This window comes from Mytilus trossulus, chromosome 1 (genome assembly GCF_036588685.1).
Source record: "Mytilus trossulus isolate FHL-02 chromosome 1, PNRI_Mtr1.1.1.hap1, whole genome shotgun sequence".
NCBI classification, from domain to species: Eukaryota; Metazoa; Mollusca; class Bivalvia; order Mytilida; family Mytilidae; genus Mytilus; species Mytilus trossulus.
The window spans coordinates 11291512-11307962 of NC_086373.1; the positions used below are offsets into that span (position 1 = coordinate 11291512).

Sequence of the window (16451 nt, forward strand, 5' to 3'; positions counted from 1 at the left end):
ATATAAAAAATGGCAATTCACTCGATAGGATGTTTCGCAATTTTTAAAACCGAAATGATCACTGGCAACTGATATAGTTTTTATTGAACACCAAGTGTATAGAGGTGAACTTAAATACAAACCACACAAAAATTGGTTTAAATTGCAGGAGGTATTTAGAAAGTTAGAAATGCATACAAGTACTGTGTAGTCAAGATTTAATTATAAAATTGAGAAAGGAAACGGGGAATTGACAAAGAGACAACAAACCGACCAAAGGACAGAAATTAGCCAGATGCTACCAAAAGGGCATCAACTGTTACATTGATAACATCCCCTCCTTACTTGGAGTGTAAGCACCTAGCTCCTCCTAAAGTTATCAACACGCAGCCTGGAAATTACACAGTACGATTGCACATCCACATATTTAAAGTTGTGCATAATGTACTAGTGTTATGAAATTGTTCCGAGGATTGTCCTTTATTTTACCAGAAATTAGAATTTTTATAGCGACTACGTTAATTCCACATTGAAATTATAACTTTATTAGGGCTTTCAGGTTAATTGGTGAAAGGCCTTAGCAATCACATTGTCTTTCCTTGTTTGTTTGTGTCCGTCTGTCTATGAATATGAACATTGTGAAAGCAACTCCTCTCATTATGGTTTGTGTTTTAATGCAATACATACTCGATCTAAATAATCAATTAAACTGAGGAGTTGGACATTTCACAACTGTGTAAATGTTTCGATTTATATGCTCTTCAATTCGGAGATAATTTTAACAGTTTGTAGTGGTATTTCTATACTTGTAGTTCTACTTGGATGTAGCTTTCACAATTGGAAGATATCCACAGTAATCTGTGACACAGATATGGTCAAGAAAATCATAATATCATCAATAAAACTTAGAGATATTTACCGAATTAAACTTTAAATCTCTAGTCTGTTAAGTTTTGGCAAAACCTGAACTTTATGCTAACTGAACTAATCAGTGTTTAAATTGCTTTGATAAAAATACCAATGATTTAATTTTATTACATAAATATAATAATCTCATCACAAATAATCATTGCAAAACATAATATGGACATTACAGCATTTAAAAAAAGAGGTTGGCTATTTTTACATTTACAAGTTAAAATACACTTCAAACAGACTACTTTTTATATCATAACAATGAATTCAGAATTTGTTTAAATATGTTTGCCAATGAATAGAGCATGCTAATTGTTCAATGTTTCACATTATTGCCAACCTAGGGGATAATTATGTACTGTTAACTTGTGTTAAGTATGTTGTGATATAGTAAATAACATTTCAAAATCAGGTTCATATTAATTGCAATTATTCATATCAAGTACTTTAAAATAAATAACTTGAATTAACAAAGAAAACAATTAAACCAGATGTATATACATGCATTATATAAAATAATATAAAACAGATACAAGTACAAGTACACAAGACATTTTTTAATTATAAAAACTTTTCAAATATTTTTTTCTCTCTTCAATACCTCTAAGTGATGGTTTGCATGGGAAATAAACAATCATTCTTGAGCTTCACACAACTATAAACTAGCAAATGCTTAGGGAAACATTGTTGATCTATACAGATATGCATACATCTAACAACGCCCCTTGTTACTACAGAAAAAAAATATAGCTTTTAGCTTTATAGCTTAATCAGAGACATATTTGATCATGCATGAGCTATATCAAATATGGACAACTGTTATGTATATGATATCATAGTTTATTTTTTTATTGCACATAAAATTATAAAGAAAATAATAACAGAACATTCAGTATAAAAAAATCACATAGCTGAGAGGGTAATAGAACCAATTGTTACCCCCTAAAGAAATCATTTTCAACCTTGGCTTAGATCGTCGACACCAAATTTTATGACATATGGAGAACTTGGTCGTACACCAATAGATAGCGTAATAAAATGTAGAATGGTGTATTTTTGGAACAAACTTCTCACCAATGAAAATAAACTGAGCAGTATACTTTATCAAATTATGTTCAAATTAAAAGATGATCACACTTTCAAATGGATGGATTATATTAAATCGATCCTAGACAATGCCGGACTAAGCTATGTTTGGACTCAGCAATCACCATTAGATATAAATCAACTAAAAATCGTACTGAAAGAAAAACTAAAAGATTCATTCATTCAACAGTGGCATAGTCAAATTGACAACTCATCCAGAGGAGAATTTTATGGACTTTTTAAAACAATCTTTGGACAAGAAAACTATCTTTTAAAATTAACACCATTCGAACGTAAATATATTTCAAAATTAAGATGCTGCAATTTAAAAATTCCAGTAGAATTGGGAAGATGGTATCACATTCCAAAAGAAGAGAGGACATGCAATTTGTGTTTAACTGCAATTGGCAATGAATACCATTATTTATTTGAATGCAATTCTTTATTAGTAAAAAATATTAGAAATCAGCATATTCCAGAGTACTATGTGAAATATCCGAGTGAAGCAAAAATGAAAGGACTACTGTCATATTAATGTTCTTAAAAACGTATCTTTATTCATTTCAAAGTTAACTAAAATATTATGATATTAAAATATTATAATATAAAGTAAAGTAATTTTCTATATACATGTATTTCATTTCTAAGTTGTTTTATTTATTTCTTTAATTGTATGTGATTGTATTTTGTAATTTACCTCTTGTTTCACATGTCAATGTGACTGAGTGTTTTTAAAATAAAGCATATTGTATTGTATTGACTAGGTTGACAATGTTTTCTCAGGATAATAATCTGCTCTATCACCAGTGGCGGATCCAGAGGGGGGGTTCCGGGGTGCGCACCCCCCCTTTATTTTTGGCGATCAATGCATTTGTATCGGGACATATGTTTTGCACCCCCCCCCTTTGCCCTGGGTTAGCACCCCCCCTTTCGAAAATTCCTGCATCCGCCCCTGTCTATCACCCTTGCACGCTTTCAATTTGTAAAAACCAAAACCAAAAATTAAAAAAAACTTGATGATTTTGAAAAGTGGAAGCAAATGTTTGAAGTGATACTTGATAATTCTATGCATTTTTAATATATGAAGTTCCATAAGGAGGCCTGCTACCCTCTAAAATCTACATCTATAATCTATGTGTATAAAAGCAACCTATAGATAGCTTTAAAAAAAAGCTGCACCCACCTAATAAATAACCACTTTATTATCCATAGTTCATATATACTTTGTGCAAACTGTTATGTTTTAATAATTACATTAGATGTAAGTTTCATTATAATACGTTATTCTGATTGGCTAACTGCACATCACATGTTATTCCGTAAACAATTGCATAAGACAATAACATCTATCATGCATGATGACACGAGGTCCCACAATAAAGTGCACAGGTGAATTAAATAAAACTGGATAAAATCGTGTTTTCATGATCCTAGCTAAAAAAATGTAATTATAAGTATTGAATGCTTCTTTTTGTATTTTTATAGGGTGGTAAAAGCGTTGACCGTGCGTACATTTTTAGAATGAAGCGCTTCCGCGCTTCATACAAAATGTACTTCGGTCAACGCACTTACCACCCAATAAATTTACAAAAAGAAGCATTCAATTCTTAAAACAATTTCATTTTCTATTAATTTTAAAAAGTAATTGACATTACATTTATTGTAAATCATTGAATAATTGATAGACATATGTTACAATAAATTATCATCCCATGATATACATGTATAATAATAATTGTTTGATAAATATTTTAAAAGCTATCTATTTTGAAATCAAGAATCTACATAATGTAAAGTTAAAATTAATGAGGTGTAATTGATTTCACATGGAATGATATGTTACCGTTTTTATCTTACTAGATAATTCCAGCCTAAGTTTTGTGATTAAAATTTTACTAGAATAAAAATGTATTAAAATAACATATATTTTTTTCAAAGACCTGCAAATATAAAAATTGAGTGCCGTGTTTTTAAAAACATTATACAAAATTAAAGCAAGTGACAATCACAATTTATGAAGTAGTGCTTCATTTGCACTACTTCATTTGCATAGTGCATGATATAATGTTAAAGGTTAGAGAAAAATTGTGAAGAAAATGAAAAAAATGTTATACTGATAAAAATCTGGGCATTTCCAGACACTTCTCTGCACTTAAAACATGACTTTTTATCATTATATGCAAGGCTTCTTAATCTTAAATCTATTTTTAAAATATGATTAACACTGCATTCTTAGATGGCCACATTTCTTTTACAATGAATAAGTTTTTTCATGACATGCAAATACAAATATATATTATTTAGTAATTTGCTGCCTGTTCAAGAATAATGTGACTTACCATATCACCAGTTTACTGGACACTACAAACATATCAAGGATATTGGTATTCAAAGATTTGTTAAACCTTCATACTTTAACAAAAGGAATTCTACAGGCAATTCTGTTTTTGTTGTTGTTGAATGAATCTAGTATAATATCTTATCATTTAAATTATTATGAACACAACATATGGGAGAGATTTCCCAAAAATACAAACTGGCATTTTAAGTTTTTATAACATTATTGTTACATAGTAGCATTTCCTGAAATCCCCATAATTTAATTCCATTTGTGTATGTTGTTTAACAACTGCTATACAATGTACAGTATTTAAGCCCAATTTCTGAATTTACAATATAATTACCTGAATGAACTTTCTTAGGTCTACCCGGTAATCAAACATGCTTTATAAGTTCTTCGCATTATAGTATACAATCACATCTTTAACATTACAAAATAAAATAATAATTGAGCACCATTTGAGGTTTTTTTTGGCAGTATTTTATAATATGCCCAAAAATAAACACATGTATGAGGTTAATCATAAATTCACAACCTTAAAATTATTCTTTAAAAAGTATAAAACCGTTGGGTTTTTTTCCTTTAATTTATTGGACCTTTACCAACTGGTGATGAAAATCTTGAATATTGATGAGGAATAAAAACGGTATGTTTCTTAATACAGATAATGGCAACAATAACAGCCAATACAAAAACAGTCCCTGCAAGTGTGCAAATAACAATAACCATATAACGGGGCACATGTGCTTTAGGTCGTGGGGTAGTATGGGGATGGGAATGTGGTTCTGGATTCAACGTTGGGTTTGGTTTATTTAAACAATCAATGAAGTCACTCATCCTAAGTTCTGTTATAGAACAAACATGGACTCTCTTGCATGTGTCATTACAGTCAGGATTCAGGTCTTGGCTGACAGAATTATACTGAATGTACTTCTTGAAAAGTTGTGGATTATTCCTGAATGATTGAGCGGCCTGCATGAAATCCACTGGGTTTAAACTTTTTAATCTATAATCACTCTTGGCATCATATTCCTTTTCCCATTTATCTTTATTGGTAGTAATGACTGCAGACAAGTTTAGGAAATACTGGTGGTAGTCTAGTATTTCTCCAGTGTCTCTGTTATATTCATAAAGTCTTATTGATGGGTTGTTGGAACCCACACCTGGTAGAGTACTCTTCCATGGAGTTACTGCTGGACTTAGAAACAGCATCCCTGAAGGATTTCCTAGAAATAAATAGGTATGTCTGAATAAGATGTCTGTTTTTGTTTTATAATGTTGTCATTTTGCTGTTTCATTGACATACATCACTTCTTGATTTTACTATTTAGTAGAGTATTTAATTTTTTACTTCATTGCAGTGATTTTTAAGGTGTGGCACAGGAGGATCGAGTACTAAATAAAGTAGTTTAAACTGTGTCAAATATAAATTCAACTGTCCCTAGACAGCTGCAGTGTCTGTGGTTGTTTTTTTCTCTCTTTTTTTTTTACAAAAACTGAGAGACACTTGATGGTAGATATTTGGTAGTCTCTGCTAAATTATAGACCTCAAACACATTTAAAAAATCTCAGACATTTCAAGCTTACTGCGCAAAAGGTACATGACAAATATAAATCAAAAGTTAAGGCGACAAGAAGATGTCACTTTACCAATTCTGTCTTTAAGAATCCTGAAGCTATCTGTATGTTCATGTCCATAAATCTGTGCTGCTATAATCCCACTGTACTGGGTTACTAAGTGGACATATTTCTCATTGAAATTATTACTAAACCACATTAATCCTGATGACAACTCAAACAAACCTGGTGGAATGTGAGATATTATGATCACCTGAAATAAACCAATTATCATTGAAAAGAGTATAATAACATAAATACTGAATTCTGAGGAAAAACTCAAAGTTTGAAGTCCATAAAATATTCAAAACAGACAGTCCTTAAAGAAAAGGCAAAATCAAAAGCTCAAACACATCAAATAAATGGATAACAACCGTAAAATTCCTGTCTTGGTACAGTCATTTTCTTATGTAGAAAATGGTGGATTAAACCTGGTTTTATAGCTAGCCAAACATCTCACTTGTATGACAGATGCATGAAATTATGTTATATTGACAATAATGTAAAAACAAAACATTTAAACTTGTCACATTTCTCATGTTGTATAAATATTCATGAAATTATAATAATAATAATGGTATCAATACTGTCACATGAAGTTTGCACACACAAGCTGACAAAAATTGATATGAATAAAAGATATATATGGAATGTTACATTTTAATTTTACAAGTTATTTCAAATCATTTTTCAAGGTTGATGAAAATGAAAGATGTAAGGAATATCTTCTCCAATAAAGTAATTTAACAGAAACATAGGGTCTAGTTGTTTTAGAAGCAGATTAAATAGTTTGGTCTGGATGACATGGAAAATCAGTATATTAAATTTAATTGTAGAAGTGTTTAAAGAGTTTTATTTAATTGTATGTGATCTATAAAACATTTTCTGAATATTTATGTTGAAGTATCTTATACAAATGACTCAAAAGCATTTCAATATCTAACAGTAAATGCAATGTCATTACAAACTATTTTGGAGAATCACAATATTTTTTAATATCATAAACTATTTTGATATGAGCGTCACTGATGAGTCTTATGTAGACGAAACACGCGTCTGGCTTACTAAATTATAATCCTGGTATATTTGATAACTATTTTTAATCCTATTTACCATGTTTACAGAGAAAAAGATTACTAATGCTTCTTTCAAAACTTTCTCTGTTAATATTCATGACATAAACATATAATAAAAGCATGGACCAGTTAAATCAAACAGATGAAATAACATATTAGTAAAAACAGATCTGTTTACTTAGCAAATATCACCCAATATCATTAATAGGATGTTAATCGTCTAAACAACATTAGCTAATTTCACAAATTTTATTAATTATGACATTTAAAAATAATTGCTTGATACTAAATATAAGGATACTAAATCAAATAGCTGGATTGTAATATTTATGGACATGATGGAAGGCTATAACATTGTAATAACTCTTATTTAATATGCTTTATGAAGAATCTATTTGAATGATAATAAGGAAAGGTGTTATAACTACAAATTAGCAAAACTATGAAAACTGTATAGTTTTCTATGTGATATGTGCTATAACAAATACTTGTCTAAAAAAAACCTGGGTACTTCATATCAAAAATTGCTGCTGAAAGTTTGTTACCTCCAGAAAAATCTGAATAAATACTTGAAATGTGTACAAACAGTGAGAAGCACTTCTGCATTGTATAAACACTGTACAAACATTCTACAAATAAACAAGCAAAGCTAACAAAACTATATCCCTGACCCTTGCAAAGTCCATAATTAAAAGAAGGTGCTTAAAGGCATAATATTGTGAAGATTGGAGGAGGAGGGGAAATGAATGAACACTGTAGTGTTCAGATGATTGAAAATTTAATACTTTCTGATGTAAACTGCAAAAATTATTCTGACAAAAATTAAAATAGGAGGTGCATAATAGAAAATATATTGGTAAGATTTTGAAAAAGTTTTAATAATTGAACTAATGATTTAAGAAGGGTTGAGGGACAGACTAGTGAAAAAAACTCAAACTGCAAGCTTTACAAAGCTGGGTATAATTGTGGCTTATTATACATGTTGTAAGTCATTGCACAAATTCTACTGAGAAGAAATGCTACTCGAGGGAGAGTAAGATCTCTCCTTAACCTTTCAAGAACACATGTGTAATTTTACCTTTTTTTGACTGGTCTGAGCTTGCTTTAACTGTTTCTCTAACCATTTTAATTGACCAGAAGGATCAGAACTATTTTGAGTCAGAGGATTAAAGCCATAGTACAAGTTGGTGTTTAGTCCTAGGACTAATAAGTTTGGATTTAACAAACTGCTATAGTATCCACCTGTGAATAAAGAAATGACAAGAACAATTTAAATGATAAAAAAAGGTATTTAGTTTTTGAAAAATAAGAATAAATACTTCAGATAAGATAAGGAGGGCAATTCTAATGTACATGTCTGTGGTAGATCCAGAAACTTTCATAAGGGGGGGGCCCGCTACGGTCATGCTTCAGTGATTCCCGATATAATCAACCATTTTTTTCAAAGAAAATCCACCTCTGCATGTATCACACAAATTTAAATAAATGTGGTTAACTTCACCAGAACATCTTCAAACAAAAAGTAGAATACATCTAGTTTTATATTCCTTTAGTATTCTGTTTTGTCTTATTTCCTGGTCTTCTATTTACCTGTTTTAAATACTGTTGCCTCATTCTCTCCAAGAAGTTTGGACCACTGACTTACAGACAGAACATCTGAGTAGTAAGATGTAGCACCAGGTGGGAAGGCATCTTTTGGGTACTCATCATGGTTCCCTAATACTGGGTATATAGATGTGTTTGGAAATACCTTCATCAGCTGTTCAGTCACATTACCAATGTTGTAGTATATTTTAGTCTGGTCAAGGTCAGTGTCATTGACATGGGGAACACTGTCACTTAAATTAAATAATAAATTTTAAATTACTTAGGAAATATTTAAATTTTAGAAACAATTATATATTCAAATTTAAAAAAAATAAAATATCATAATGATTTATAAGTTATCTTAATGTCTGTATTTCCTTATTCAATTGTATAAACTATTATTTTCTTTTCATCTTTTATCGATAGTTATCTAAGCATTATTTGTACCATGAAAAATGGGTTCATGGACAACAGACACATGCCAAACGATGCATACAGAACACAAAGCATCTGTTTATAAGATAAATAAGTATCCAGGTGTTCCAGCCTCATTAAACTTTAAACAAAATCTAATACCAGTGTTGACAAATAAGTATCCTGGTGTATCTCATTCAGCAACATTAATCCTAACAAGGAGAGACACAAAATTAACTATGTAAAAACTACAAAGTCAGCCAAAAGCATGACTATGATAAGAAGGGGAGGTAATTACCACAAGAAATGTACTCTATTATAAATATCTATTCTTTTTACATTTTGTAAAAATTATTTGAAGTTGAATTTTGAGTGAAAATAAAAAAGAATTGTATTACAATATATAACTCTGTATAGTAAAAATAATTTTTAATGAGCAATTTTATCATGTGTTTTAAGATCAGTATACATGTATACATAAAATATTATACAAATCACATCTTTAGGCCAAAAAAATATCAGTCTGTTTAAGGTTACAGACTTTTAAAAAAATAGGGTAGATAGGTTCATACGTGTTTATCCATTTTTATTTTATTTTTTCATTTTATTTTTTATGACATGATTTTGAGTCATGCAGTTTTGTCTTGTCGGAGTTGATCATGAGCTGAATGTACCCATATTTTCAATTATTGGATTTTTCCCTTTTTAATAATTATTGGTTGGAAAAAAATAGCTGCAAAGTGCTTATTCCATCACACTTTTGACATGAGTTCAGTTTATTTTTCACTTTATGTCGGATATAATATGACTTAGGGTCGTTCAATAGACATACATTTTTTGGCCTTATTTGAATTTAAATTAACCTACCCTGTCCAAAAAATAAAGTCTGGATTCGGATGAATACTCTGCATTGCATTTATAGCTGAAATAATGAGTTTCATTGGTGAATCACAGAGATAGTTTCCATAGATACTGTTGCTATGACTTTGACCTCCATCAGAATGACACATTTTATTTGGATCTCCATTTTTACTATAGTTAGCATCATAATGGAAGTCTGTCACTTGCCAAAAGTAACCTGAAATAAAAGTTTCACACAATAAGTACTGCAGAAACACAATTATTTAAATAACTGTCTTTGTAAATGCTGTCTAAGTGCTACAATCAGTTATGAATTCATAAATATTGCTCTTTCTAAAAGTTCAGTGGCAAGTATAAAGTTCAACAAAATGACCATTTTATTAACTACCTTGGTAAAGGCTGATAAAGTACAATATTTAGCATGTTTAGTTTGACATACTGATGGTGATTTCAAGTACAAATGTATTGACTATCTTTTCTTAGTGTCCAGTTGCAAATATTACTTATAATTCTGCAGAAATACTAATGAATATTATGAAATATAATATGAGGCAGGCATTACCTGTGAATGGGAACGAAGTTTGTATGGTTGTTTTTTTTAAAATCAAACATGCTAAAAAGAGAAACGGAAATACCATAACGTTTCCGATTTTGGTTCTCTTATTTAGTTGTGACATTATTTAAGTAATGACGTCCTATTCAAAGTAAACATAGAAATGCTGTCAGTAGGTAACGTCTTTTTTATAACAAACAATTTTAAAAAATGAACTTTTATTGAGTTCCTTTCTTAGACTGATAAATATACATTTTTTTCAAAGTCTCATGTAAACAAGACTGTAAACTGAAGTAGATTTCTGCACAGATCTGGAAATTCAAAAACATGACAAAAAAAACAATAACAGTAGAAAACACAATAAAAAAAAATCAGGAATTTTTTTCTTGTACTAATGAACTCAAAATCGTTCAAATTTTTTTTTCCACGTTTTTGAAGTTCTGGATCTGCACAGAAATCTACAATGTACTTCCTTTTTTCGGTCTGGTTTGCATGAAACTGTGAGTAAAATATATATGTATCAGTCTAGTGTAAAATAGGAAGGAACGCAATAACAATTTAATTTTTAATAATTCCTTGATATGAAAAAAGCATTACCTGATGAAAAAGTTTCTTTGTTTACATTGCAAATGACGTCATAACTTAAATAATGTCACAACTAAAATCCCTAACAACAGAACCAAAATGGGAAACATTATGGTATATTCCGTTTAAAAATTCAAACATGTTTGAATTAAAAAAAAATATTCATACATACTTCGTCCCCTTTCACAGGTAATGCCTGCCTCATATTACAATAAAAAAATTCCGGAAATTTTCCAGATTTTTTTGTTGTTATATTTATTGAATTTTCTACTTCATACCTACCTGTATATAATGAACAAAAATGTTGATACTTCTTTTAAAATAGAAGTTTAGTTCATTAAGTGAATCAGTGTCATTTTAGATTTTAGACTATTTTTAACGAAGTATTAAGAGGCTCGAGGGTATAAAAATTTCAGGAAAAAATTTAACATTTGTTTTTCATTACAAATTTTATTTATTACCTTTTGTAGTTGTTACTTTATCATATGGTACAAAAACATTCAAAACAATTAATTCGTGTTGGCCCCAGATGACTTTTAAAATGTAAACATCATTGAAAAAGATCCAAATTATCTCCCTTTGGTGAAAAAAATGCCATTTTTTTGCTTTAAAATTGAAATATCTCTTTTAACTCATCGGTGACCTATATTTTTTAATATAATTTCGATATATGCTGTACTTAAACTAAATTATTGTAAAATTTGAGCGATTTCTGTAATAAATTTCTTTTTTTAATTTCGATATTACCTTTATTTCTCCTATTAGTTCAACAGAAAAAAAACACTTTTATGCTTCTTTCGAAAGCAGATTGTGAGCGCAAATGAACGGTGACCCCATTTTTTTATTTTATTTTTCTATTAACTATAAGATAAAGTTTATTTATAGAAAAATATAGAGAAATCCTATATAAATGATTTAGACCCGCGAACCCCCTTTAAGTGAATAACTTTTAATATCGTCCGTGTAAAATAAGCCCATAGTCTTTTAATATATGCAATTGCGTTTTATACTGTGAAATAACAAAGTGATTTTAGCTGTATAAGTCCGTGTAATATAAGCCCATTGTGTAAAATCAAGAAATTGATGTGCTCCTAACTACAGGAGGAAGTTACTGAAAGAAGAAGAAGAAGAAGTTCATTAAACCAAGACTCATATTTTACTAATATCATTAAGTGAATCAGTGTCATTTTAGATTTTAGACTATTTTTAACGAAGTATCAGAGTGAATAACTTTTAATATCGTCCGTGTAAAATAAGCCCATCGTCTTTTAATATATGCAATTGCGTTTTATACTGTGAAATAACAAAGTGATTTTAGCTGTATAAGTCCGTGTAATATAAGCCCATTGTGTATAATCAAGAAATTGATGTGCTCCTAACCACAGGAGGAAGTTACTGAAAGAAGAAGAAGAAGAAGACTCAAAGATACTACTGACTTTACTGATTTTGCTTAAAATATGTGCTGAAAGTGTGAAATCCTTTGAAAAAATAATTCCAAGTAAACAAGACCCTTTCCTTGTTCATTTCAATTTATCTATAACTTATCAACAGAGCAAGATCAACAAAATTATATTTGCCCCTTCACTTGCCTCAGACTTCAGTTCTTGAAGTTCTTGTTGCATACATACCTTTCTTCACGACGCCTCCGTCACTGCTGCAGATGAAAACAAAGAAAGCAAGATAAATGATTAGGAACTGCATGGTCACATCAGGAAATATTTCTTTGTTGAGGAAGTTATTCGCTTTTTAACTTTTTTTCTGTAGTTTCACTTTCTCTTTCTCAAAGTCCAAAACAAACGACTTTTATTGACTTCATTAGTAAAACTGAAACAAGGGGAGGTAAAAAAAAATAAAAAAAAATTATGTAATTTCGTACCCTAACTATTTCGTACCCTGGCAATAACCATTTTTAAAAGTACTCGGACCACCTGATATCAGGATACATTGGTAACTCCAATAGTGTTCTGTTCATAGTTACATATCTGTGTTACTATGGATGAATATACAATATAAATGTTATGTTAAATTTTAACACCTTAATACCGTCGTTTAAAACAAACTATATATATATCAACAGAGACATATAATACATGTATTATATGTCTCTGATATCAAGAGTCTGTAATTCAGTGGTTGTCGTTGGTTTATGTTTTACATAATTTTGTTTTTCGTTAAAAAAAATTTTTATATAAGTTTTCTTGTTTGAATTGTTTAACTTTTACATTGTCATTTCGAGGCCTTTTATAACTGACTATATATATGCGGTATGGGCTTTGCTCATTGTTGAAGGCCTTACGGTGTCCTATAGTTGTTAATTCCTGTGTCATTTTGGTCTCTTGTGAAAAGTTATCTCATTGACAATCATACCACATCTTTCTTTTTCATATATACAATGTTTTCTGTGTTATATTTCTCATTCAGTCCATTTTTTTTATTCCTTATGTGACCAAGTTTAACGATGTTACTCGCATCCTTTTTTTCAGTTAAATTAAAAATTTGGACATTTTTTTTTTAATCAAATTATTTGTTATAATAAATTTCTTTGATATTAAGGTTTCTCAATATTACATTTCATATCACTAACTATTAAATAACATCATAATATAAAAAAGAAGATGTGGTATAATTGCCAATGAGACAACTATCCACAAAAGACCAAAATGACACAGACACTAACACCTATAGGTCACCGTACGGCCTTCAAAAATAAGCAAAGCCCATACCGCATAGTCTGCTATAAAAGGCCCCCGATAAGACAATGTAAAACAATTCAAACAAGAAAACAAACGGCCTTATTTATGTAAAAAAAAATGAACGAAAAACAAATATGTGACACATAAACAAACGACAACCACTGAATTAACAGGCTCCGGAAACATAAGGTGCTCATTTTAAATTCTTAGTTTGGACATTGAGTGATAAGTTTTACACTGTAAACATAATTAGTGACACAAATAACCCGTTTTCATAACAGCTAGTGTATGTTCTTAATTATTCTAACCTGCGATCATCAATTCGCATTTATTCTTCCAATTTAAAAAAAAATTTAGCATAATCTCTGAACAATATCCCTTAATAAGATTGTTGTTTGTTACGATTATTCGTATATAGATGGTATAGGTATTCTATCTAGTCCTTCCTGTGGCTCGGTAAATGTGATGAATATTTTCAACTCTACTCCTCGAAGTAGACGGAGTCATGGTAATCGTCATTATACGTGACCAACTCAGAGTCTGCATGATGTCTCTATTAATGACTTGCTGTCATTTATACAATAGCCGTAAGGTGTTCATCATATTTGCACGAAACTTTATTCGTTACCCCTTCCATAACTTCATTGTCTGACTGTTCAATTTATGTTTGGAAACCATCGTTACAAACCCTAATTATAACCAATACAAACGTACAGCTATCATTTCGGATATGGCAAGTAACAGACTTTTCACTACATGTACTCAAAGGAAAAGATGATAAACTTCTTGAGCAATATCCTTCATCATACATGAATCGAAAATGCATCCCTATTTCAGCGATCAGTCTGTACCAATCATTTCTTAAACCTATACCAAACATTGCAAACACATTTTGCAGGATCTGATCAATATTGACGACGTCAAGTTGAAACCTCCAAATTAATTGCACCTGTGCTAGTTCCCAGTTAACATATTATCCGTCTGGCTACGTTATTACTGGTGACCTCAACATTGCCAATAACACTTCTCTGAGAAATGTGTTATCCAAATCTCCGATATATCGTGAGCCTTAATCCATCAATTAGAAACACAACTTCAGCATACTGATGGATTCAGTCGAGGATTGTGCCAGGCAATGGGCTTAACTCGAGAAAGAATAAGTGAGGCTGTGAGGTCGATGGTACAAATCAGAATCAAGAAACTGAATGGGTCTACCAATATTTATATACCTTTAATTTTAACCTAAATGTTACAAAACACTTGTCCTACCTCCATGACAAATGTGTTGTTGTCCCCGCAGATAAATCCCAAAACAACATCGTTTTTGTGCGTTAATCTCATTACATAAGCTGCTTAATAAATGAATGAGTTTTTAACAATTCACTTGGAAATTCAACATATACCCCCACGATACTTACCAAAGAGGAAATCCTTGATAATCATGTTCCTTTGGAATTTAAACCAAAGATGAAGAACGTGATCTTTGATCACTGTATTGGATACCTAAGCTACATAAGTGTCCTTACACACAACGGTATATTTGTGGGTCTTCCAACTTTTCCACGAAACCTGTTTCTTAAATTAATATATATAATCAGCAATCAAAGCCGGACTTTAAAGTTAATGTGAAACTGCTTATTCTAGAGGTGACATGAATCAGATGTGGATACTGAAAAATATCCAAGATCTGTTTGAGTACATACGATATTCCATCTTGCAATAGTATAAAAACATTTAACTTTTCTACACTTTACACCCCTAGTTTTGGTGGGGTTCGTGTTGTTTATTCTTTAGTTTTCTATGTTGTGTCATGTGTACTATTGTTTTTCTGTTTGTCTTTTTCATTTTTAGCCATGGCGTTGTCAGTTTGCTTTAGATTTATGAGTTTGGAATCTTTCGTCCCTCTTTTACACAAGTTTTTCCCATTCCAAACTAAAAGACATATTGAAAGAGTTTGTTTTGTTTTAAATTTGTTTTATAAAAAAGAAAGACCAACGTAAATACAATCATCTTGTCTCAGGGAGAGATGAATTCTACTTTGTAAAAAATCACTCTGATTTTAACAAAAATTCTCTGAAAAGACAGTACTATCAAGATACTTGATTTCTTAATTGTCAACATACCTGTTACGGTTGTAGGATATGTTTTTCAGCAAAATATTGGTATTTTTATGGGAACCAATTGTGCCCCACTTTTTTGCCGACTTGTTCTTTTATTCTTATGAGGCTGACTTTATACAGGAACTTCTTAGAAAGAAAGAAAAGAAATTAACAATATCCTTTAATTTTATTTTCCGCTATATAGATAATGTTCTCTCACTAAATAATTCAAATGCTAATGACTATGATGATAGCATCTATCCTATCGATCTAGAGATCAAGGAAACAGTTAAGGCTGCTTCATATCTTGACTTACTTTTAGAAATTGACAAAAAGGGTCGACTGAAAACAAAACTTTACGACAAAAGAAACTATTTCAGCCTCCCAATTGTGAACTTTCCTTTTCTATGTAGCAACATTTCAGCAGCGCCTGCATACGGAGTATATATCTCTCGATATGATATTCCCAGGCTTGTTTTTCCTATCACGATTTCCTTGACAGATTGTTGATCTTCACAAGGAAGTTATTAGAACCAAGAGTCTCAAATGGTGAAGTTGAAATCAGCCCTTCGTAAATTATGGACCGCCATCACGAGTTGATTGACCGTGAATATCCGTTTCACATATGATGTCAGATATGTTCAT

The 16451-nt window shown here is 30.6% G+C and overlaps 1 protein-coding gene across 1 annotated transcript; it reads right to left on the reverse strand.

The window, feature by feature from the left end:
• Positions 1-973: 973 nt before the first annotated feature.
• On the reverse strand, positions 974-12833 carry LOC134715119 (acid sphingomyelinase-like phosphodiesterase 3b). Its single transcript, XM_063577051.1, has 6 exons — positions 12643-12833; positions 9883-10093; positions 8605-8852; positions 8093-8256; positions 5972-6152; positions 974-5547 (listed from the first exon to the last, which is right to left on the reverse strand). Exons 1-6 carry the CDS (start codon positions 12713-12715, stop codon positions 4904-4906), a joined length of 1521 nt encoding a protein of 506 aa, XP_063433121.1. The 5' UTR covers positions 12716-12833; the 3' UTR covers positions 974-4903.
• Positions 12834-16451: the final 3618 nt, after the last annotated feature.